Source organism: Zalophus californianus, chromosome 14 (genome assembly GCF_009762305.2).
Source record: "Zalophus californianus isolate mZalCal1 chromosome 14, mZalCal1.pri.v2, whole genome shotgun sequence".
In the NCBI taxonomy this organism is placed as follows: Eukaryota; Metazoa; Chordata; class Mammalia; order Carnivora; family Otariidae; genus Zalophus; species Zalophus californianus.
Genome location: NC_045608.1, coordinates 53,941,469 through 53,967,787, shown reverse-complemented (window position 1 = coordinate 53,967,787; position 26,319 = coordinate 53,941,469). Strand labels below are relative to the sequence as shown.

General features: G+C 40.1%; 1 protein-coding gene across 3 annotated transcripts in view; it reads left to right on the top strand.

The window, feature by feature from the left end:
- Positions 1-264: 264 nt before the first annotated feature.
- The window catches only part of GAREM1 (GRB2 associated regulator of MAPK1 subtype 1), a 194,444-nt gene continuing 168,389 nt past the window's right edge, over positions 265-26,319 (top strand). For all 3 annotated transcript variants that reach the window (XM_027576738.2, XM_027576737.2, XM_027576736.2), the window contains exon 1: positions 265-418. In XM_027576738.2, coding sequence (XP_027432539.1) covers positions 298-418 — 121 coding nt within the window. In that variant the 5' untranslated portion in view covers positions 265-297. The remainder of the gene's footprint in view (positions 419-26,319) is intronic.

Here is a 26,319-nt window from a genome sequence, read left to right as displayed (position 1 = left end):
GCCGCCGCCGCAGCCACCCCGGCCGCCGCCGCCCGCAGCCTCTGGGCTGCTGCGAGTCCTCTCCGGGCTTGAGGGCACGCGGGGCGCCCTGGCCATGCCCCGCATTGGTAGCTGAGCCGGGCTCGGGCCCCCTCCTTCCCGGCCGCTTCAGCCGCCGTGCCCCCGGGCTGCCCGCGGCCGGAGTGCCCGGCGCCTCCCGCGCGCCCCAGACCGCGAGCGCGAGCAGTCGCGGCCGCCGAGGCGCGGGTGGTGGCCGGCGGCGGCGGCGGGAGCGCGGGGCAGGAGGAGGCGGGGAAGATGGACCCGGCGCCCTCGCTGGGCTGCAGCCTCAAGGATGTGAAGTGGAGCTCGGTGGCCGTTCCGCTCGACCTGCTGGTCAGCACTTACAGGCTGCCCCAGATCGCGCGGCTGGACAGCGGTGAGTCCCGGCCCGGCCGCCAGCTCAGGGCAGACCGGCGCGGACCGCAGTCTCGGCGCTGATGTGCGCGGGTGTGCTGGGGAGGGTGGGACCGGGTGGGGAGTGGGCTACCCGCCCCCGCGCCCCCGGCGCTGGAGTTGGCCGGAGCGGCTGCCGCAGCCCTGCCGCGCTGCTCTCAGCTACCCCCGGCAGCAGCTAGAGATGTGAAAATCAGAGCCCTTACAGTGTAATTAAAAAGGACGCCTTAAAAAAAAAAAAAAATCAACATTGGGAAACCTCTGCAGATAGTAATTTTGGAGGCGAGCTGTCCCTCCCCACCCGCCTGCAAGAATTACTCGACCTGGGAAACCCTGAAGAGTTATCTTAGGCAACTTACTTACAAAAGCATTGTGCTTTGGGTGGCATCTTTATTTTGGATGCTCTCCTTCCCCCCCCCCCCCCCCAAGAAGCAGCAGATTTAAGAAGAAAAGCTCCTGGGTGACCAATGAAAGGGATCACATTTCTCAGAGACCTTTTATTACAGCTTGTCTGTTTTGTTTAACCGAACTGAAAGTAATTTGGGGCTGAGTGTAGAAAATGTTTTCAGCAGAAGTGATGGTATGCTTAAGGTTAATTATTAGCTTAGCACATTTCGAGCCTGGAAAAAATTTAAGTCTCCAAAACCTATATTGATTAGGAACCTGAGCTCAAAACTAAGATATGCTTGTATTTCCTGAAACTGACCACCAGAAATCAACCAAACATCCCCCAGCTGTTCGCTCTGCAGTGTGACATCTGCAAACAAGTGCATACTGTCAAGCAAGTAGACCCCTTTCAGTTTGCATTGTAACATGTAAGGTGGCAATTTAGGTGTGTCTTGTCTTGTGTTTTCACATTAACTTCAGTTGATTTGGGCTTCAGGTAATTTTAGACTGTTTTCAGAAACATGGCTCTGCCGTGGGGCTGCTGGAAAGCACTTGGGCCCAGGTTGGCAGGTGAGCAGATAGAACTGTGGTCACACAGGCCAAGTCAGAAAGAAGAGCACTGAGCAGAAAGATGTCATTTCAAGTCACATGGATTTGGGTTACTCCTTTTTTGGAGTACAACGGTGTGTAACATGAGATGTGTAAATGTCCAAAGGCATTTTTATTCTTTCTTATCTGTGGGGTTAGATGAGACATTTGAAGTACTGATGTGAGAAATAAATGCAAGAAAGTTCATGAAAGCAATCTTGGCCATGATTTCTAGCCTTGTTTGGTTGGACTTGGTAGTGGTGGGAATAAACTAGGAGTTTGCAAGCTAGTAATGAAGTGCAGATGAACCCAGGAAGGACAGGTGGTGTGTTGAGGCATTTCTGCTTGCAGTGGGATGGGAAAGTGTTCCTTGCTTTAACTATGCCTGAAACTGTGTGTGTGTGTGTGTGTGTGTTCATATTCACAGTGTTTCATTTCCTCTTCTGCTGTGCAAAATTGTATATATTGGAAGGTTTTGAATCCTCACCTTTTCCAACCTTCTCTCATCACTGCAGATTGCCAAAACTTCTTACCTAGGCAGAGAGCATTGATGCATGTGGTATAAAAGTCACCCAAAAGCTTCATTAAGTTGAAAGTTTAAAGAGGCCGAATGTCAGTTGCAGGTAGAACTTTTAGCTTTATTATCTGCTTTCCTATGCCTGTCATTCATAAGAAGGATCTGAATCAGCAGTGTACTCATCCCACACTTCTTTTTAAAATTAGGACGTGGGTTGCAAGTCCTAACACTGTGTCCTTTCAAGCTGTGGAATGGATTTTGATCATTGTGTAATTCCAATTCTTGATTGTAAATATTCTCTTCTTACCCCTTGAGAATCAACAGTGGCACATACAAATTTGGAATCATAGCCAAATACTGCTTTATACCTTGTTTCTTTCACTTAACAATCCCATCTTATTTAAATTTTTTCTTGTCTTTAATAGCTGCATACTATTCCAGGGGGTGGCTATACTGTATAATCTAGTTCCCTATGGTGGACATCAGCTGCTCCGTTTTTTTACTATTACAAGTTGTGATGTAATGAAGACCCTTACCCATAAATCTGTTTGTTCGGGCTGGTATATAGTCCTGCCTTTCTGAATAAACTTGTGAATCCTTTTTGAGTCCTTCATATACATTGTCAGATTGCTTCAGAGTCTAAAGGTGATACTCATTTCGACTACCATGAGAATTGTGGGAGTGCCACTCTCCCCACAGCTTTACAATATTAAATAACCTTAAAAAACGAACAAACAAACAAAAAACTTTGCTAATCTGATGAGGGGAAAGTGTTAGCTTTCCAATTAAATTTGGATAACCTTTAGAGTATCCAAGAGTCGATCATTGATGCCATGCTTATTTTTAATCACGTTTCACAGCAATGCTTAGGACGTATTCAGGACATGTCTCCATATTTATAAAAGCTGTAGGTGAAAGCTCAAGTTTTGTGCAGTCCTCATTCTGTGTCCTTTTGCCAGTTTTAGTACTGCAGGTACATTTTACACACACACACACACACACACACACACAGACTCCATACTTGACATGAAAGGTAGTCATTTTCCAAATCACTTATTTTAAGAGACTAGAAAGAAACGGAAAAACATGCCACTAGCCGACATGATGCCAAGAGAGAACTATTGGCTAATTTTAAACAGTCATTAAAGAACATTAAACATCTAACTTCATAAATGTAGACTATTGAACGCCTACTACATGCTGTACGTTTCTAGGTGCTTGATGCGTATGGTCTCAAATTCTCAGCACCCCATTTTAAGGACTTTGGGAACCTGAGATTCAGAGAAGTTGAGTGACATACTTGGTAAATGTGTGGAGTGGGATTTTCAGCCAACTTTCTGACTCTAAAGAAAGACCTTTTATCTCAAACTTCACCTACTCGTACTAAATGGGAGCAGGTTTAAAGTAGGTCTAATGTCTACTCTAAATAGCCCCACTGTCTCTCTGAGAGCTTGAGGACCGGAAAGTCAATATTTTTCAAACAGTGTAGACACCGAGTTAAGTGCTGGCCTCATCCATCATATTTAGACTGCTTTCTGCTTCCCAAAGGAGTGGCTGACAAGACGTAAGGGGCAGTGGGGAAGAAGAGAGTACGAAATCAGAAAAAGAAGGAAAAACATGGTATCTGAGGGCTTCTGTACATAGATGGGCCTGTTGAGATTATTCCTCAGTACATTTGCCATACTTAAAAATTAACACAGTAAGGAACTCTCCAATTCTTTGCGTAATGGATGTTATGTCTGAAATGCCAGTCAGATAGACACATTCAATATTGCATCCCCAGTGGTGAAATTTGTCATCGTATGATAAGAGAAATAAAAATAGTGAGCCTTCATGGTATTGCCTCATGAATTTTTCTGGAAAACACAAAGAAAAGTACTCAAGAAGTAGCAATTCTCCTTAGGGAGTAAGATACAAGCTCATCAGCCAAGGGCTAACCCCATCAGCAATGCAGTTGAGATTAGATATTTAACATGGTCATCAGCCTTAGAAACTGTTGGCTGTAGAACCAGGTTCAACAGATGTGTTTATGACCAAGAAGAGGGTGGAGCAAATGCTAATCCCCACCCCATCTCCAGCCCATCCTAGCTCACAACTAGATAGGTGGGAAATTGTTCATTCTTTGTCTCTTCAGTTATTTTGCCTTAGAAAGGCTCCAGTGGTTGGTCTATAGCAGTGTTCTTCCACCTTTTTTGTTCCTGTAGCTCCTAAAAAATCCTGTAGAAGTCTGTACCCTAGGCACATTTTTAAGCTGATTGCTAAAACTTTTCCTCTTAGATTTAAAACAGTTGCAAAGGATGTCATTTTTCAGCATATTATAAATCTTGACCTTTTAAATTCTTACATCATTAAAAATATTTTAGTAGGTCTATAATTGATTCCTAGTATCATTCATTTTTAAAAGCATGAATAAGTTCTTAAACAGTTAAAATCTTTACACCTTTTTTCTCCTTAAATTCAGTTTCGTTTTCCTTCCCTTACAGAATTCTATCCCAATCTAATATATTTTTATGCTTGAAAGTGTCTTATTGATCACTCTGTCATACTTTCTGTAATAAAAATACATATAAATTGAAACCCAATATTTTATATTTCTTTTGACCTTAGGGCTCTTCATAGTTGAATGTTCCCGGTTGTTTGAAATGAAGAATTGGAAATTATCTGATTTAGAAAAGGCCTTGCAGCCCAGATGCTAAAGCCTCACTCCTTTACATGCATTAGCGTTTTTATTTGTTTCTTTGTTGGTCACCCTGAGGTCTTTACACCCTGGGGTCATGCAGTTTAGAAAGATCTAAAGATGCATTGTTTCTGTAAAGTGGGTGAAGGGTCTTTGTGACGGGGAGGTGGTGGAGGACAGCTTCCATTCATCCTGGGGTGGTGTCCGTCCGTCATAGCCATGATCCCAGGCAAATCAATTTTTAGACAAGAGAATATTGGGAAGTTGGGGCTCAGGAAATTGACTCCCCTACAGCTATGATGGTAAGTATTGGTTTTGCATCAAGTATGTACCCCTGTTTGAAGAATGCTGGCCTCCATCAGTGAAAGATGAGTTCATGGCCCTGTTTGCTGAAAGGAAGAGGAATACCAAGCCTGTATGGAATGACTGGGAGGGAGAAAAAGATGGTAGAGTTGGAGGCAGCTGCAGTGATGGATCAGCAGCAACCTCTCCTTTCCAGCTGTGCAGAGGAATCAGAGCCGGTGCTCAGCCCCAGGTGTGTTGGCACTGTGGGAGCTTGGTCCTTGCTTTGTACTGAAGTGCTTCTCCAACTAGCATGTAAGTCCCCGGAAGGCTGAAGGAACAGAGACGTGAACACTGAACACGGCTAGGCTCCATTTGGCCGTTTGCAGATGTCAGAGGTGTTTCTAGATCTGTGTTTTATTTTTGAAAATAAGTTCTCAAAATCTCCATGATTGATGTGTGTGTGTGTGGGTAATTTTTTTCTAAATTAACTTAGTGCCAATCTTGTTCCCAGAAGATATGCTTCTCCATGGCTTCATTTCCCCTAACATTCTATATTGTAAGAGGGTACATATGCCCCAGGGTGGAGAGACAGTAGGTGAAAGGATGCTGGATTTGGAGCCTAGAAAGCTCTCCGCTCAGGTTCAGGGGCTGCCATTTCATAGTTACGTGCCTTCGTGGCACCTTTTGATTTGTAGAAATCTCATGCAGAAGATGTACATTATACTGGTCCATGTATCTCATGGTTACTGGTTAATTTGTTTATTCAATCAGCTAATATTTAGTAAGCCCCTGCTATGTGTCAAGCCCTGTTATAAGTATGGGGACAATAAAACTGAACAAATCAGGAATCTCTGTCTTCATGCAGCCTGCATTCTTGTGTATCTGCTTACTATAAGAGTTAAATGCAAATATGTGAAATACATGTGTATTGCAAAACAGCACACATACGTAAGATTGGAGTAGTGAAGGTGTAGACCAGTTGAGAGGGAGGCTTCAAAGTATATCAGAAGTGCACTGAAAAATACTTTATTATTTTTGTACAGCTAAAGATACTGAGGGGAGCACTCTGGGTGACTTTAGTCTATTTCCTTCTGAGTATTTCAGATCTGGTAATCCACAGGTTATAAAAAGGTGGCATTAAGATCTTTATCAGAGAGAAAGTGTTATGAACTAACTAACCCAAGATTGTATTTGGGAGCGACCAGAGTAGGAAGTTAGGAAAGAAACTTTTAGCTTAATCCAGCATCACATGTAAGTCTGAACAAATGCTACCAAGACCCTTGAATCTTTTTCTAGTAGATACTCATCGCTACTTTTACTGGGTTGATAATGATTTTCTGAGCACTTATATAACTGTTAGCAGGAAAGGAGTGCCTTGTATAATGTTATATACCAGGTGGGTGATAAAGAAAGCCTCTTGAATATTCTTTCATATACCATATTCTTTCACTTTCCTCTAGTTACCAGCTGTTCTAATTGGCCATGCCTACAAATTAATGAAAAAAGACTAGGAAGGGACGTTCTGGGCAGTGATAAGCATTCAGACCCACAAGACAAGATTTGGACAGAGCTCCTTCAGTGCTCTTGCTTTTCAAGTAAGATGGCTTTTTTGGAAGCCTTAAGTCACTTGGTCAACTGTAAAAGGAAAACTGGTTTGACCGTTGTGATCGACTGTATCATAGTTTAAAGAGCATATTTGAGTCTCTTTTGCTCCTTTTGGCTGCCTTATTGAAATAGCAAGTCCTAGTAGGCCAGCTTGTAAACTCGTTTATTTTTGAGATTCCTGAGGTATGTCTTTTTACTTACTGAGCTGCAGTTCTAGGAAGACTCAGAAACTCCCTCTGGTCTTCAGCAGGACTATCAATCTTAAGAACACCAGCTATTATATGTAACTTGAAAAATAACTTTTATTGCTGCTTTATGTATTATTTTGTCATATTTGACAAAAGAGAAAATACCTGCTAAAATATTTTTAAGTCTCATGGGATTTAAGCCGTTTAGAAGACATTTCCACGAGAAGATGCTCCCCCACATCTCAGCCCCCATTCCTACTCCTTAGTGGCACAAAAATGTTTACTTGAATTTCAGGTGAAAGGTATCTACAATTATTTTTGCTATTTCCCAGCTCCTAGCACAATGCCTGGTGTATAAAAGATATTTTATAAGCAGTTAATACATGAATGAACAGCTCTCAGAATTAAAAATTTTCAGGTCCAAAATGTCTGTATTACTAAAGCATCTATGACTATGCATGTTTGAAATAAAATTTCACTGTGATAGGCATATTCGTAAATACATAAATTGGAACTAAGATGGTTGGTCTTAAAATTAGCAGTAGGGAAAATAAAGACTTAGTGGACCAACGTGATGAAATAATGATTCTTAGGATCATTAGTTACTAATATTTTAAATAAATTACTTCTAGAAATTACAACTCCTTTTTAGATTCTTTGCTCTCTTGCTAGTTCTTTGGTTCCAAAATTAAGATGCCTCCTTTACATATTACATGTAGCTATGTCATTGAATTTTTAATTTTGTATGGACTAGAATACCATCAGTCTTCAGATTTAGTCAACTCTTATAGTATAATAAAGAATAGGACTGATTGGATAGTCAGCTAACCATTTAACTCTCCAATGTTTCATCTTCTCAGGGTACCAGGGATTTTACTTCTAAGCAAAGTAAGCCACTTGGTTTAAGTAGTGTTAAAAACTACAACTGCTAATTTGGTACAGTTGTCATCTTCCTAGAATAGCCCCAAGATTGACTTGAAACCTTAGTGTCTTAATCCCAGACAATGAGTTTCCTTTTATGCCCTTGTGGGAGTATTACATGGTGGTAAAAGAAGGAAAAAACAATGTTCCCAAGCCTTTTTCCAGTTTTGTGGATGAATTACTTTGTAATTAAAGGGCAAGTCATTTTAATTGACTCTGCTAATTCTTAAACCTAGTTTGAAGTATTTAAATACCACTTGGGCTTTGATGGCTTAATGGTTGTTTAATAAATACCAAGTTATTGAATGCAATGTGAAGTCTTATAGTTATGAAGATATTTGTTATTTAGGTTAATATTTAACATCTTCAGTAAGTTATTATGATTAGGCCTGGTTACAGCTTAGAAGGGAATAAACAGTGCTTAAAGATATATCCCTGTGAAGATTTGAAGTAAGTTATGTTCTGTTTTTCTCCACTCAGTAGAGGAAAACTTCCTTGGTCAGACATTTTCTTTTTCAAATATGACAGTTTTCTCAATACCAGAGTTTATGGTGTTGGAAATGAAGATCTGCTCTTGATAATTAGTTTGAATAATTAGTTTACACTGACCGTGTTTTCCTCCTGGCAGGAAACTAGATTCAAATATCTAAAAGTAACCAAAAAGGGATAAATGTTTACTTTTCTATTTTAATATTCTGTTACCTTGTAGGTAATTAGGAAGCACTGGTTGTAACAGTCTGTCATGCATTCAAAATCAGGTTAATGAAATGCCTCAGGAAACATATCCATGGATTGATACTCACTTTGAATTGCCTCTCTCTTCCTTTATCAGCAACATATGAGCAAAGGACGGTTGGAGTCAAAGAACTAGCATCTATTCCATTGTCATTGCTGGTCATCAGAAAGCTTATGCTTGAGATCTTCAATTTTAGTCTGTTTCGGTTAACAGTTGAAATAATGCAAGATCCATTTTTTACCTTGACCCACAGTGACCCACAAAATCAACCAAGCACCAGACCCAACTGAAAAACAGTTTAATTTGTTGTGTTTAAAGAGAGAGCTCTAGAAGATAGAGATTACCTACTTAAACATAAGTAAGTAACGTGAGGCTTTATACAGATATTCTTCTGGCTCCCCCCCCCCCTTTTATTTTGGTCCCATCTTTTGGGAGAAACAGAGAGCCACTGAGAATAGACAGGCTCAGAAGAAATTTTCACAAGCTCATCATGGCCAGGTACATCAATTAAAGTTAATTTTAGTAGTGCATAACAGAAAAAAAGTGATTTATGCAACATGGAGATTTCTTTCTTTTCATATAAAAGGAGTCTGAAGGCATATATTCCAGGATAGATATGGCAGATCCAGAATGAAGGACCCAGGCTCTTGGTGTCTTTCTGCTCTTCATCCTTAGGAGGTGGTTTTCGCTTCATGGTCCTTAATGGCTACTGGAGCTCTAGCCATCATGTCTGCATCTCATACAGCAGGAGGGTAAAAGGGTATGCCTTACCACCAGTCCTAACACAGCACTTCACTTACATCTCATTGGTCAGGACTTCTCTATAGGCAGGAAAGTAAGGAACTGAAGTCTTAACTGGACACGAGTTCTTACTACAGGAGAGGGGAGCATTGGATATTGGGAGCTGTTTAGCAGTCTCTGCCATTTAGATTTGTGCTTACGTGTTTTTTCTTCACCTTTTTTCCTACACAAAACCTTAGCAAAATAGCTATGCATTTGGCCTGAATTCCTTAACATCTTTTTTTTTTTTAAGGTTTTATTTATTTATTTGACAGAAGAGACACAGCGAGAGAGGGAACACAAGCAGTGGAAGTGGGAGAGGGAGAAGCAGGCCTCCCTGCTGAGCAGGGAGCCCGATGCATCGAGCCCCAATTGGGGCTCGATCCCAGGAACCTGGGATCATGACTTGAGCCAAAGGCAGACGCTTAACAACTACTGAGCCACTCAGGCGCCCCCTGAATTCCTTAACATCTTGTATAGGTTTTTCTTTAGCTCAGATAGTTTGAACGTCTTGCTCCAGCTTTTCTCTTTTCATCCTTGAGGATGAGCTAAAACCTTAAAGCAGTTCCATTGAAATACGCTCTATTAGATGTGAAAGTACTTTATAAGTAAGCCATGAAAAGTTGTGTACTTGTAAAAAATTGTTATAACACACTCCTCACATTCTTACTTGGCTTTCTGCTTTTCAGATTTTCTCTCTGATCTGATGCACAAAATGGGAATAGTTGTCCAGTTGTTTAAGGGTGCTTTTTTCTCCCTGCTTTATTTCTTTTGCCAGAAAGGCTTGGTGGTTGTGTTTTAAAAAGGATTTACTGTTTTCCTCCAGATATCGTTATTATTGAGAATTTGGAAAATATAGACCAAAAAATGACGAAAATGAGTATCAGTTTTAATTCCAGAAGTTACATAACTTGTTATGTAACCATTATTAACATTTTCCTGTTATGCAGGCATGGCATGTAAATGGAGACTATAAAAGTGGAAAAAATCAGACCAAACCATATAAAACTGCATTTTTGATTTCATGTTGGATCATGAGCATTTTCCTTCATTGTTAGTATCCCTTGAAAATAAAATTATTACGACTGAATGGGATTCTGTTATTAGCAATAAACCATTATTTACCTGACCATTTTTTAGTTGTTAGACATTTAGTTTTTTGAGTATTGTGTTTTTGAGGATCTCTTTGTAAGTGAATTGGTCAGTTTTATATCATTTCATTATTTGGGTTTCCTGGAAATGGGATTATTATTCAGAATTTATTATTTTTAGATTGTTGATACGTGTTGCTAAATTGTATCCAGAAAAGTTTGTACCATTAGCAGTGAATGGGTAAGCTTATCACTTTATACATCATTGACTATCATAGTTATTTCTTAGTCTTTGCCAATTTAGATGATTTAAAAATCGGCACTTTTTCTAATTTGTGTTTCTTTGATTACTAGTAGAATATCACCAATAATTTTATCATATTTGGTGAATTTTATGAGCCCTTTGTTCCATTTTTTGGTAGAGTTTTCCAAAGCTGTACTTTTCTTGGTCAACCTGGATATTGGTTTTAGTGTTACGTTCATTGTTGCATTGTGAAGAAGGAATCTTCTTCCATTGTATAAAATATAATAATCTCATGAAAGTCTTGGTAAAACCATGCTGTGTATTCATAACATGAATTCAAGTCATGGAGAGGACCCCATGGATACTTTGTTGTTGATAAATTCCTGTGCATTGCATGAAACTAAGCTGAGCAGTAAGGTTCATCACTATTTGGTTTTCAGGGCCAAGAAGAAGTTGACAAGTTTACTACATTTGGGGCAGTTGGAGTTTTCTATTCTCTCTTTTACAAAAGGTGGACGACAGCAATGTGAGAGCCTGTTGAAGCTTAGAACCTGAGTGCTGATGTGAGAGAATAAATAATAGAGATTCACAGACAGCTTCCAGACATCAGGGGAAAAAGCAAACATGATGGCTTGAATGTCATTTCATTTCTTCTGTTGAATATCTGTGTCAGTGTCAGCTTCAGTGTAATGTCTAAGAAGAAGGGAACCACAGATAAGGGGAAAAAGCCCAGTTTAATTCTCTATGTGTAGGCAGTGATTGATGGGGAATAAAATGCATATCCCTTTACTAACTTGGCATAGAGGACTCTGAATAGTTCTACTTATCAGTGGATTGAGGTGACAGTTGCTAAAAGTAAAGTACAAGATGACTTTAAGATTATTTTTTACTGCCAAAGAGGAAGCTTCAAATTAACTTTATAGTAGATCAGGTAGTTTATGAACTGTTTTATCCCTCCCCCAGTCTTCTCTCTCTCTCTTCCCTTCCCGCTTTTTCTTTCTCCCTCCTCTCCTCCTCACTCTCCCTATTTTTTTTTTTTAAGATTTATTTATTGGAGAGAGAGAGAGAGAAAGAGAACGCGGGGTGAGGGGGCAGAGGGAATCCCTAGCAGACTGCCCGCTGAGTGCGGAGCCCCACAGGGGCTTGATCCCATGACCCGAAGATCATGATCTGAGTGGAAACCAAGGAGTCAGAGATGCTTAACCCCTAAGCCACCCAGATACCCTGCTCACTCTCCTTTTCTTGAGTCAGTTGGGAAGATAGAAATCTGAGTAGACTCTGCAATTGAATACTGTGCAATATGGGCACCTGGGTGGCTCAGTCAGTTAAGCAGCTGCCTTCAGCTCAGGTCATGATCCCAGCGTCCTGGGATCGAGTCCCGCATTGGGCTCCCTGCTCAGCGGGGAGTCCTGCTTCCCCACTACCGCTTCTCCCCTGTTTGTGCTCTCTTTCTCTCAAATAAATAAATAAAATCTGTAAAAAAAAGTACTGTGCAATAGATACTACGGGAGTTTTATGCTAATAAGTGGAGACCAGAGAGAAGGGAAGGAGGAAAATACATGAACTACGTATAAATATCTAGTTTCAAAATTGTCACAATGAACCAAAACTTCATTTCCCTTGTTGATTAACATAATACATTCATTATGAAGAATTTGAATACATAGAAATATTTAAAAGCTAAAGATAATCTGAGCTCCTACCACCTTGAGATAACCACCATCGACATTTTGGTGACTGCCCTTCTCATATATCCTTTATTCACACACACAGACACACACACACCCTTACAATTTTACATGAACTAAGCATTTTAGGTTTTTTTTTTTTTTTTTGCTTTCTCCCTTCACGTCAACCCCCATTCCTCCAACCCAACCCTGCCTATCCACCAACCCACTTCATGAATCCAGTACATATCCTTCTTTTCTCCATTCTCACATAATCCCACATCAACATTAGATACACATACAAAGGCACATACTGGAAGAGAAGGGTGTCATTGCTTTATAAAAATGGGATTATATTCATTTTTTTTTGTCTTTTGGTTATATCACTCGGAATTTTTATGAAATATTGGGTGTAAAACATTCATTCTTTTTTCATAGCTGCATAATATTCCACAGAGTGGAAATACTCCCTCTATTGATTGGTGTTCAGTTTGTTTCTAATTATTAGCCTCTGAATTATACTTCACTAAACCTCAATATACCTAAGTCATTAATTCGCTCATTGTTTCTATAGAAGTCTGTGATTCCTATCTCATACATTTTACTTCTCCCAAAACATCTTTGATAGCGCTGTCTTACTGATTCTCTTAATCACACACGCAAAGATCAAAATTAAATCTTTTTAGAAAAAATATAGGGGAAAGTGGGTCTTCCTTCCCAGTATCGCAGTTCACAGAAGTGGAATTGATTTAATAGATGTTACCAAAATGCTGTCCAAAAAGTCCATAACAATTCTCATTTCCATCATTGATGTATGAGACTGCTAGTTCTCCAAGTCCATGTCAACATTAGCTATTATAAAGTTTTTAAAAAATATTTGCCAGCTTAATGGATACAAAACGAGATCTTGTTGCTATGTTAATTTGCATTTCCCTGGCTATTAGTGATTTTGTGCCCTTTTTATATGATTGTTTACCACTTAGAATGCTCTTCTGCAAAATGAAATCATACTTTTTGATGGTTTTTCTGTTGTTGACTCATTCTTGCCAATTTCTAGATGCTATTTGTATATTATAGAGAGATTTTTCCTTATTTACCTTTATCTATTGACTTTGTTTATGTTACATTTATCCATTTCAGAATTTTTAATTTTTATATGGACAGACAAGTCTCTTGTGTTTTCACTTTTGGCTAAGAAAGATCTTCCTGACCCCTAGAATATATGTGTAGTCTCTTAGATGTTCTAGGAAGATTTCAAAGTTTTTTTATTTAAGTCTTTAATCTGTCTGGAATTAATTTTTAAATATGATGTAAGATTTTTGTTTTCTTCCAGACTGTTGTTATGCCAGCCCATTTACTCAAAAGTTTGCTTAACTACTGAATTGAACTATTTTTGTCAAATTTATTTTGCTCTTTAAAAGTAGAAAAAATACATTTCAACTGCACTTGTCTTTCAGGGAACGCATTGGGCTATGATCTAAGAATACTTGCAGTTAATGAAATTTGAAAAAAATCCTTTATTCCTCAAAGAAGAGAAGTGGCTAGGGCCACCCCAATCTTGACTTACTCCTCTTTTCCAGTGGCTGTGGGAGGCCTGAGATTTGTTTTTCTAAAGAAAATTTTAATTCATTTTAAAGCCAGCGCTACCCTGGTGAGTCTGGGAAATGATAGTAACTTGTTAAATGCCTTCTGGAATATAGGCCAGATGCTTTGGCAATAAGTTTTCTCCAGGGGAGAAACTCTTTTAAAATGATACTTTACTAAGCTGCTGTTCGTGTGTGTGTGTGTGTGTGTGTGTGTGTGTGTGTGTGTGTGTGTGAGAGAGAGAGAGAGAGAGAGAGAGAGAGAGAGGCAGAGAATGTGCCTTTCAGAATTTAAGAAGCATTTGCAAGTTGCCCTCAACTTTAAACTACTTAATTGAAAGTGTATTTCCTCCATTATTTTTTGGATGAGGGGCACACTTTGACACACCATTCTTCTATTTTTATTTTTTATTTTATTTTATATTTAAGTAATCTCTACACCCAGCATGGGGCTTGAACCCACAACCCTGAGATCAAGAGTGGCATGCTCCATTGACTGAGTCAGCAAGGTGCCCTTTTCACACATCATTCTTTTTTTTTTTTTTTTAAGATTTTATTTATTTACTTGAGAGAGAGAGAGACACCACAAGCAGGGGGAGCGTGGAGGGGGAAAAGGAGAAGCAGACTCCCCGCCGAGCAGGGAGCCCATCAGGGAGCCCATTAACGGGGCTGGATCCCAGGACCCTGGGATCACGACCTCAGCTAAAGGTAGACACTTAACCAACTGAGCCATCCAGGCACCCCTCACACACCATTCATAATATATATGTGTGTGTTAAAAAATTTCATAATGTCCTACATCTGTTCATTTTTAAAGACTTAAAGTAAATTTCTCTTACATATTCCTTACCTCCCACAAAATCCTTGATGGCATTGTCTTCCTGAGTCCTCTTCATTTCACATTCAAGGACCAACATTAACTCTTTTTAGGAAAAACATAGGGCAACATGGGCCTTATATCTCAATGTCAAAACCCAGACTGCGTAAATAAAGGAGAAAATAAATAGGGTGAGAAGAGACTCAGAACAGATTATTCTCTGAAACTTTTTCTCCTGCATGACCTCTGCATCAAACTAAACAAAATCTCAATGCTGCATCCCATGAGGAACTTTTAATAGGTTGGAGGCAGGTATGTGTAGAAGTTTTATCACGTTTCTTTTTAGATACGTCTTTCTAAGCCATCTGAGAGCAGACGTCTGGGCTTCTCTTCCCCTTGTACATTTCACAGGGTATAGCAGGACCCTGGCATGGGGTCTTGGGGGTACTCTAGCTTACCCCTAAAGCATTTGCAAGCCCTGCCCCACTTCCCACAGAGGTGCCTGCACTCTTTTCTTCACCTTGTGACCTGTTAGCAAGTTCTGGGCAAGGAAGGAATGATCATTCCAGTAGCCACTCCTTCCTGCTTTTCAGTTTGGGGGTTTTTTGAGAGTTCTTTCCCAATCTCTGACTTCTGAAATTATCTCAAGCTTAGAAGAGACTCAGTGTATGAGGGTATGTCTTATTTTAGGACTTAACTGAATTATATTTACATATATTAACCTCATGGAAAGAAGGTGAAAAATATTCTGAGTCTGGGTGAAGTCAACTCAGCATTAAAATTTTGCTGGAAGAACCTTGAGATTTGGTGATACTATTTAATCAAAAGCTGTTTAATTTGTCCTGATGCATTGTGAGAATGTATTTGAAAATGGAAATGGACATATTTCACTAATTCCAAAGTGTGCATTTTAATAGCCCTGAAATTGGGATGCATCTTATAATGAATGGCATGTCATAGTTTAATCAGCCATGTTTATTCTTTCTTGATTGTTGTGAAGTAATGACTGTATTACAAGGGATGACGTCCTTAATTATGCAAACTATGATGGTTCCATGGAGTATCTTTGAGTCAGATAATTTAAAGTATGAAGCACACATGTGAAACAAGGACTTTTTGTGGATGGTCCAGCACAGGGTGGGAGATAATCTAACCTGAAAATCAAGGAATGTTCTCTGAACTATCCACCTCTCATTGAGAAAATATCAGGGTTACATGTAACATTTAACAACAGGTAAGGCGAGGTTCCCTGTTCTATACAACCATGGTATAATTTTCCCTCATACTACATTTTTCAACTTTAAGAAATAACTTGATTATTTAATTTAATTTAACTTAATTTATTTGAGAGAGAGAAAATGAGAGAGAAAGCATGAGCAGAGAGAGGGAGAGGGAGAAACCGGTTTCCCGTGGAGCAAGGTGCGCAACGCAAGGCTTGATCCCAGGACCTGAGATCATGACCTGAGCCAAAGGCAGACGCTTAACTGACTCAGCCGCCCAGGCGCCCCAAAAATAACTTGATTTCTATATCCCCCACCATATTCTGTCCTCCATGAGGGCAGGCACTGTCTTTCATGTTCATCATGGTGTTCCCAGCACCTAGCAGTTTCCAAACTGTCACCTGGGCAACATGTATGTGTTCAGTCAAGCGTGGTTTGAGGACTGTTCTTTGGCGCAGTCTACAACACACACACATACACACTCACAGTGTAGTGGGTTGAATGGTGGCTTCCAAAAAGATGGGTCCATGTCCAAATAGCTGTAAGTTATTTGTTGCCTTATTTGGAAAACGAGTCTTTGCAGATGTAATTAAAGTTAGAGTCTTAAGATGAGATCATCCCGGATTACCTGAGTGGGCTCTAAATCCAAGGACAAGTGCCATTTCAAGAGAAGAAAGGCAGAGGGAGACTTGAGACAGAAGAGGAGGCGGCAGAGACTGGAGTGATAGAGCCACAAACCAAGATTGCCTGAACCCACAAGAAGCTGAAAGAGGCAGGGAACAGAATCTCCCCCAGGGCCTTTCAAGGAAGTGCAGCCCTGCCCACAGCTTGATTTTGTACTTTAGGCATCCAGAACTGTGAGCGTATAAATTTCTGTTGTTTTAAATCACTCAGTTTGTGAAAATTTATTATGGCAGCCAAGGGAAACTACCATACATACGTAAGTACACGCATGCACAGAAGCACAAACATATGTAAGTACACCATTTTTGCTAGCCTATAGTTTTAAAAAAAATGATAATCTTTTAAAGTTAGAAGTTACAAGTATATAACCTTCTTTTCTAGATTTTCAAAATAATAGTTGACCCTAGCACCCATCAGTAGGCTGATGCATACGTGGGATTATGGAATGTGGTTTTCATAATGGTATTCATTTAGCAACTGTGGATCCCATGCCTGCTGTCTTATAAGCGTAGTACTAAGTGCTGGGTACATGAATGTGAATAAATGTAGTCCTGACCTTGGAGTTCAGAGGCCCGCTGGGAGCATCTTTATTGACTGCTCTTTGACTTAGCATCTTGTCTATTCTTAGACAACTATTAACATGTAATAAGCATTGAAATGCTTCATTCTAAAGGTCAGCTTAATATTGCCAAGAGCTCTTGAGGAAAGTTTCACAGAAAATGTTAATTGACTACTGAGCTAGTCCCGGAAGAGCGGGTAGAGTTTTGGTGGGTTTGGAAGAAGGGGAATGCTATTTCTAACAAGAGGTTAGGAACGTCCTGAGCAGAGGCAGCTGATGGAGGGTGATAGGAGACAAGGCCCCAAAGGCAAGTTGGAAGCAGATTTTGAAGAGCTGTAACATGTTGAAGTTTGACCTTTATCTTGTGGCTAAACTGGTGGCCCTTAGCCTTTTGTGCGCCGCCCCCCCTTCCAGGACACAGATAACAGAAGGGTGTTAGAACAGAATACAGGCGTAGCTCAGGGATATTGCAGGTTTGGTTCCAGACCACCACAGTAAAGCGACTATCCCCATCAAGCAAGTCAGATGAATTGTTTAGTTTCCCAGTGTGTGTACATATATGTTGTTCTTTATACTATACTGTAGTCTGTTAAGTGTGTAATAGCATTATCTCTAAATAAACAAGGTACATACCTTAATTACAAAGTGCTTTATTCCAAAAACATGCTAACCATCATTGGAGCTCTCTGAAAGTCATAATCACTGGTCACAGATCACCATAACAAATATAATAATGAAGAAGTTTGACATTGTGAAAATTACCACAAGGTGATAGACACGAAGTGGGCATATGCTGTTGGAAAAATGGTGTGTTCAATGCAGAGTTGCCACAGACCTTCAACTTGTAAAAAAATGCATCATCTTCAAAGCACAATAAAGCAAAGTGCAGTAAAACTAGCTTTGTAGACTGTAGACTGTAGACTGTCACAGAAACCACTCGGGTCTGAAATTTTGGTGAACTCCAACATAAAAATTAGTAAATAATGAACTACAATGATCTGTATTCTAATAACAGGTAAGCTACTAATGGCAGTGGCAGTCTCCAGAGAGAAACTTTTTGGAATTTAGAATTTAGAAAACTTTTTAGAATTTGAGTGAGTCAGGGCACCTGGGTGGCTTAGGCAGTTGGGTGTCCAACTCCTGATTTCAGCTTAGATCATTATCTCAGGGTTATGAGATAGAGCCCTGCATTGGGCTCCACGCTGGGTATGGAGCCTGCTTGGGATTCTCTCTCCCTCTGCCTCTGCCCCTCCCCCCCCCCACGCTCACATACTCTGTCTTTAAAAAAAAAGAATTTGAGTCAAGTTTTCAACTTGAGTGCACTCTAGTTTTTATTTTAAGAATAAATTAGGGGCTCTTGGGTGGCTCAGTCAGTTAAGCGTCCAACTCTTGGTTTCCGCTCAGGTCATGATATCAGCGTTGTGGGATCGAACCACCCCCGCCCCACGCACTCAGCTAAGTCTGCCTTTCCTCTCCCCCTCCCCCTACTCACGTGCACGCACTCTCTCAAATAAATAAATAAATCTTTTTTAAAAAGAATAAATTATCCAAGAAGCTTTAATACTTCCCTAAATACTGGTATTGAGCAACACATTCTACAACAGCTATGTCACCATATCTCAGTGTGAAGATCAGTGTTAAGCAAATGACTCATCGTTGTTCCCAGAGTACCCAGCACAGTGCTTGTTTACAAAAGTGCTTCTCAAGTGTTTGTTAATATGAGCAGTGGGAAAATGTTGAAGGGCTTTCAGTATGGGAAGCACCCCATCATATTTAATTTCTATAGAAGGGTCGTTGTGGTGTCATTTTGGAAGATCATTTAGAGTAGGAAAATTTGGGATACTGGAATGACAATATTTGGAAGCTGTAGGGTTATAATCAAGGAGAAAGATGGCCTCTAACCAGAAATAGTTCCATGGGAATATAGAGGAGGGGGTGAATTGGAAATATTTCAAAGGTCAGATTTCTAGGACTTACGTTTGGATATGGGGGCTATGAGGAAGAAGGAAGCATTCGGTAGTCCTGAGTTTACTGGCTTGGGTGCTGATGCCCTTATCAGAGATGAGAACGGCAGGCTGCAGGTGGCTGCATTGGTCAGGCTAGGCCAGGGTAGGCAGTGGTACCAATGCTGAGATAGCAGTAGTTTAAAAGAGCAGAGGCTTATTTCTCTCTTGTGCCACGTGTTTATGATGATTTGGCTGGGGGCTGTGCTCTGTCCTCACCCTCACTGCAGGACCCAGCCCTTGTGTATGCTTCCACACTTGTTGAGGCACTAGAGAGAATATGGCAGATCATGTCTTGGCCCCTTAGGGCTTCTATGTAGAAGTGATGTCCCTTGTGTCCCTCTCACACTCCATTGTTAGTGGCAAATCTCACGGCCACACCTAACTTTCAAGAGGATAGAGATGTGCAGTCTTTCCCTATACTGGGAATGTGACTCCAGCGATCATTGTGGGGGCAGGTGTGGAAAGGCAGCATACTAATTTGTGGAAATGTTAAACTTGAGGTATTTATTTCAGGGAAATTTAGCTCAGAAGGAACTGGAAATCTGGGCTTGCATCTTGACAGCGTTCAGGGCTAGAGAAAGAGTATTGGAAGATTTCAATGTAAAGGTCATAGAACAAGCCACAGGAGTGAATTGATCAGGAGGGAATAGAAGCTGAGCTAATGATGGTAAAAGATCAAGGTTAATAAGCTTGTGGTTATGAATGTTGCAACCCTAAGCGGTATTTTTTTAGCAGTTTGTTATAACTTTTAAATAATTTTAAGTAAATGTTGGCATAGGAATTGAATTAATCACTTAAGCAGAATTTAGCTTTCTTAGACTCCAAAATCACTGACTAGCATTTAGTAATTTAAAAGGTGCCTTTAGATTTTGCAGTAGGATTTCAGCCAATTTTCTCACCCAGCAGGGAAGAAAAAGTGTTGCAAAGAATAGTTATTGTAGTTTGATCTGAAGAACAGTTACAAGTTGATTGATACTAAGATTGCTGAGTACTCAGAAAATTAGAATCCTTATAAAATTTCTGACTGCTTGTGCCTCAAACAGAAAGATACGGGCTTACCCTTGCTGTAATGATACTCTTTTTATAGCTCCAATTACTGGCAAAGGGAGGTAGTTAAATTGCACTTTTCCCTATTGGCCCAGTGTATCTACATAAGGAGACATGCTTTTTCTGTCTCCATTCTCTTAAAAGGTTCTTGTGCTTTTGCCTGCCCAACCTCCATTGGGGTCTACACCTAAATTACTCATTCTTTAAACTTTTCATATAGACATATGTGATTACCCCCAATAAACTTCCCTCCTTCAAGATTATGTACTTCTCAGGAAAATGAAAAAAACAAACCTGGTTTAATGCATGTCACCGTTATTTCTCTGAAGGAAATTTTGCAGAATTATGATAGTAGTGATGGTAAAATGGTAATTCTGGTCTTTACACTCGAGGTGAACAAGTATTCATAGAACTTCTACTTTTTGATAGCTCTAAACTGTGAAGGCTTAAAAAGAAAAGAACAACAAAGCTATAGCTTTTACCTTCTTGACAAGACACATAAAACTATTAAAAGTAACTGTTCTGTATTCCCCAAACATTGGGGGAATACGTCATTGGTGTTTACTCCTGGATGATCATTATAATTAACATTTATTGAGGACTAATTATGGTGCTAGCTATTGTACAATACATTATGTACATTATCTCATTTAATTTTCACAGGTACTCTTTGACATAAGGCAACCTACAAGGAACAGAGGTTGAGCAAAGGGCAATAATTAAGCTCAAGCTGGAAAGTGAAGCCAGCAGCCAGTCAGTTCTAACTTTTAACGGTTCTTCTAGCTTGCCTCTCCCAATTCTCAGGCCAACAGGAGTCTTTTCCCGCTCATATTGCACATTACAGAATAAGAAACCCTTTTGTCAATCATCTTTATTAGAACTGAACTACTAACAGGCAAGGTACCCAGGATGATGGGCCTGGTTGCCCTGATTGAAGTCACGAGAACCACAACAGCCCCACAGAACTGTTAATAGATGATGGGAACTAAACTGGACACCGGGAATTAACTGAGGTGGGGTTTCTATTTATTTTTTTTAAGGAACTAAACTGGACACTGGGAATTACTAAGGTGGGTTTTCTATTTTATTTATTTTTTAAAAAAATTTTATTTATTATTTGAGAGAGAGAGATTGAGAGACCAAATGGGAGGAGAGGCAGAGGGAGAAGCAGAATCCCTGTGGAACAGGGAGCTGGATGCGGGACCCCATCCCAGGACCCTGGGATAATGACCTGAGCCAAAGGCAGACGCCCAACTGACTGAGCCGCCCAGGCGCCCAGGTTTTCTATTTTAAATATTCATTGTCTTCCTCTCCCACCGTCCCCAACAAGAAAGACTTGGGGTGGAATGTGACAGGTAAAACACATTACCTCCATCTGCACATTCATATATGTGGTACTTCTATACATAAACCCATAAACCCGTAAGTATAGTAATATCCTTCACTTACCTTGGGGTGAGACTTGGCAAAACTCCAGCCTTCTTCCCCGAGAGGCTCTGCTTTTGATGTGCATCAGTCAACAGAGCCCATGCCTGTAGTCAAGTCCTTATCCTGAAACTGAAGAGCAGTGTGTTTTACAGTTATAGAGTGAAATAGCAGATGCTATGGGATCCAAGCAAATATTGTGGAAACCAAGGGAGGCTGGTGCCATCAGAAGTGACGAGAACACAAGAGATGTGATCACGGTGTGTGCTCACACTTAGGCTCCAACACCAGCAGCCGATCCCCTTCTCCCCCAGTACTCACTCTACTGGGCGGCATTTTTACATTGTGTATTGATTAGCACAACTTGAGCAGTGATTCTTGCGTAACTTTTTGGAGATCTGATGAAAGCTGCAAGTAGACATGTGTATAAACAGTTTTTCACATACCTTCAAAGTGTGTCTTGCCCACCCCACCTCTTTCCCGAAGCCCAGGACTCAGAACCCCGAGCTCGTGTGTTTCTTCACCGCACAGTACGTGGTGGCCAGCTCGCCGTGGGGCACGTGGGAGTGCAGCACGGGACAGCCACTGATGCCATTGGGAATGGAAAGACACACCTCATCATAGTATTTTATTATTTTATTGTAAAATCTTCAGTTTACGGGATAGCTTTCAGGATGGGATTTTACCCGGGTGGGAGGGGGGAGGTACCCTGGAGTGGAAAGTAGTAGGGAAGGCTTCTCAAAAACCGAAACATGCACTATGCACACAATTCTGATTTTGCTCTACTTGAGCCCCCCATCCACTTCCCCCTTCCTCTCCCCCCCGCCACCAAATATCACTGAGCTTACCTAAGGCACGGCCAAACGTGGCCTGCTGCCTGTTTAAGTAAATGAAGTTTTACTAGAAGACAGACACACCCTTGTCATCAGATATTGTCTATGGTTGCTTCTGCAGAGTTGAATGGTTATGACACAGACTATACCTCACAAAGGCTAAAATGTTTACTCTCTGGCAGTTGACGGAAAAAAGTTTGCCAACCCTTATCCTAAGCCATCTGCTCTTAACTCGGTTTTCTTTGAGATTAGTATTATTTATTTACATAGGTGAAAGTAGATAGATATGTATGTACGTTTGGAGAAACTAATGTGGGCATAGACCCGGTCTCTTGTATGCTCATTTAACAGTGGGTTTAATAAATGGTAGATAGCTCTTTGAAAACAGGGCAGGAGGGATCCCCAAATAAACCCCTTTAACAACACTGTATACAGTTGTTTATTGGTTGTATCCTGACCTATTTGTGAAACCGCATAATTTTCATCCCAGACCAGGTTCTCCAGTGCCCTCTCAGAGTCCACTTTGTCAATATAAACTTAATTATTTAGTATAACACTACATAGCATAGAATCAGGAAAGCAAAACCACCTCAGTAATTACACATAATGATTTTCAGCAACATAAATTCTAAATTACACGGTTTCCTGGATTATCCAGAGTACCTCTTTTCATTAATGTCACTAAGAACTGTCTAGAAATAGAAATGGCAGTCTTGGGAACATGCCTGTGATGTGTAATTCAGATGGGAGGCACAACCAAGTCTAGGTCCGCCCCGCCCCCGCCGTCCTCAAGAAATTTAAAATTTAGTACTTTATCTTTTAGTGCTAGCATTCTATCACCTTTTTACAACTAGTCCAGTAGATTTGGGAGAACTGAATCTTTACCAATCCTGAGAGGTAATTAAAGCATTCATTGATTCATGTAAAACAGATATAGTTTACCTAGACTTCACCACTAAATTGATAGGATAAAAAAGGAAAAGCATTAATGTGTGTATATTTCCTATTTTAAAAAGTTTACTTTTCAGGGCACCTGGGTGGCACAGTTGGTTAAGTGTCTGACTTGGGCTTAGGTTGTGATCTCAGGGTCCTGGGATAGAGCCCCTGGCGGCTCCTTGCTCAGTGGGGAGTCTGCTGTCCCGCTCTCCCTCTGCCCCCCACCCCCCGCCCCTGCTTGCGCATGCACACGCGCTCTCTTCCTCTCTCCCTCTCTCTCAAATAAAATCTTTTTTAAAAATGTTCTAAAAAGTTTACTTTTCTATAAAGCCAAGAAACGATTTTTGTAATATAGAGAGGAGTATATGTCATCATAACAGTAGGACTATGACTTAGAAATTTATATGATGAACAGTTTTGTTTAATAACCTTTAAATATGCAAAACTAAAATTTGAAAATAGAGAATTTACTTGAATGTTTTGATACAGCTAAATTAACCCGATTTTTTTTTTTTTAAGATTTTATTTATTTATTTGACAGAGAGAGACACAGCGAGAGAAGGAACACAAGCGGGGGGAGTGGGAGAGGGAGAAGCAGGCTTCCGCGGAGCAGGGAGCCTGATGCGGGCTCAATCCCAGGACCCTGGGACCATGACCTGAGCTGAAGGCAGACGCTTAACGACTGAGCCACCCGGGGCCCCTAGCCCAATTTTTTATTAGAGCCATACGTACCAAATTCCAACCAGAAGAAAAACAATTGTCTTAAATTTGGTGAAAGGGGTTCTTTGGCTTAAAACATGGAAGAATAATTTGCGTAGCAAATGTAAATGAATTACGGGAAACCCACTCACAGCTTCCTACTGAATGTAAATGAGATGGTAACAGATACTGTTAATCTGTGTGAACAGTTGTGAGTGCTATTTGTTCACGCTGGTGGTTGGAACAGCCTATGTAGTTGCAAAGGCAGAAGATTGCAAGTACTTAGTGCTCTCTGTATATACAGTACAATTAGAGCCATTGATGTCTTGGGGCAGTTGAGCCTCCTGGGATGATGTATACAGTAAACGTCCCTTAATAAGATACCGCTCCCCTGTAACTGTTGGAAGATTGTGCTTGGTAACACTCACCAAGGTGAGGTTTTTCTGTTTCCATTCTGCACTTTGTAGTGTTTCTTCCTCCTGGTGTCTTGAAAATTTAACTCCCATGGGTACTTACTTAGCATAATTATAGGAATTGCAAGGGGATTGGAGTGAGTGTGAGTGGAAGCAAGACTAACTCAAGAAGCCTGGATAAGTCATATTGCGGAGCTCACGATTCTAGCAATATATGCAACACAGGTACTGGTGCTACATGAGTTGACTTCCTCCTGGTTTTTGTTTTGTTTTGGAAATGGTTATTGTTTTAGACCCCAGTCAGAATTGGGTTTCAACCTCAATTCTCTCTGGACCCTGTGTGTAAATTCAGGAAATGAAAGAACTTTTCTGAATTTGTTTCCTTGTATGGATGATCTTGGTTGTCTAAGATAGTCCCAGTTTGTACCTCCTGCCCCAGCAAAACTTAATTTTTTTTTATAAATGTTGTTTTTTTAAAGAGATTATTTATTTATTTATTTGAGACAGAGAGAGAGCGTGCACAAGTGGGGGTAGAGGGACAGAGAGAGAGGGAGAGGCAGACTCCCCGATGAGCAGGGAGCCCGATGCAGGGCTCGATCCCAGGACCCTGGGATCCTGATCTGAGCCAAAGGCAGACGCTTAACTGACTGAGCCACCCAGGCGCCCCTCAGCATAACTCTTAATAGTGCTTCTTTCGCTCTTTGAAATGTCTTGTTTGGACAGAACATTATATGGACAACCAGTCCATAGGTGAGGTGTTGTAATACCTCCCTCCTAGTCTTGTTGTGATGTGTGTTGATTATATGAAATGAAGTGAAAATGAAGAACATGGTTCTTTTGATTCATAAAAATAAAATTTTCGTTACAGTAGATAACCGTGAATTCTATAATAAAGGTGATTGATTTCATTTTACAAGTCTGTGTTTTACATACATCCTATGGGGAAGTTGCTATCTGAGAAATGGAGAGAATATTTGGGTAATCGTTTACTGTGTTTGGGTAATCAGTATTTTGAAAGGAATAATTACTACTGTATTTAAAAAAAATAGAAATTTCTGCTGCACAGCTCTGTGTATCATTGTTTCAGTACCCATCCCTGTCTGTTATAGAATTAATTTGAAGGCTGTGGTAACCTTGTGACAAAGTGTCATTTAGAACTTAGAGCAATTCTTTTGATGAGCACCATAAACTCTACCTCAACAATATGTTTCCTGGGATAACATGGTTTTGCTACTGAAAGGATAATTTGTGAGAATAATTTCTGTCATGTGACCATGGTCTTATTTTTTTGCTAGAAAAGTGAATCTAGTTCAATCTATATGATTTAACTCTGGGATTATTATATATGCTAATTAAATGTTTGAGATTTACTGTAGAAATTTTGAACTGTTGAGGAGGTGGAAATCATTTGTTGTGCTATAGTAAGATGACTGTGCATTAAATCCTACAAAATAAACTAAATTATATTTACACACAGAACTTCAGTGTTTTTAACTAGGAGTCTTTAGCTTCAGCCATTCATCTTGACTTAGTCGTATGTCATCAGAAGATCTCTGGTTTATATTCAGAGGCAAGAAATTATTGATTCATGAATTCAGAATTTACCATATGAAATAATTTTGACAGAACTTTTTATTTCTACCATTCTTTTTTCTTCTCTTTCTTGTTTTTCAAGTAACAATGTGAATGGTGTACTAGGGGAATATATACTATTTGCCCTGGAACAACATAGGTTTGAACTGCTTGGGCCCACTTATATGTGGATTTTTATTTATTTATTTATTTACAAATACAATACAGTACTATAAATGTATTTTCTCTTAAGATTTTCTAGTAACACTTTCTTTTCTGTAGCTTACTTTATCATAAGAATACAGTAAGACATATACAAAATATGTGTTAACTGATTATGTTATCAATAAGGCTCTCAGTCAGTAGTAGGCTATTAGTAGTTAAGTGTTTGAGGAGTCAGAAAT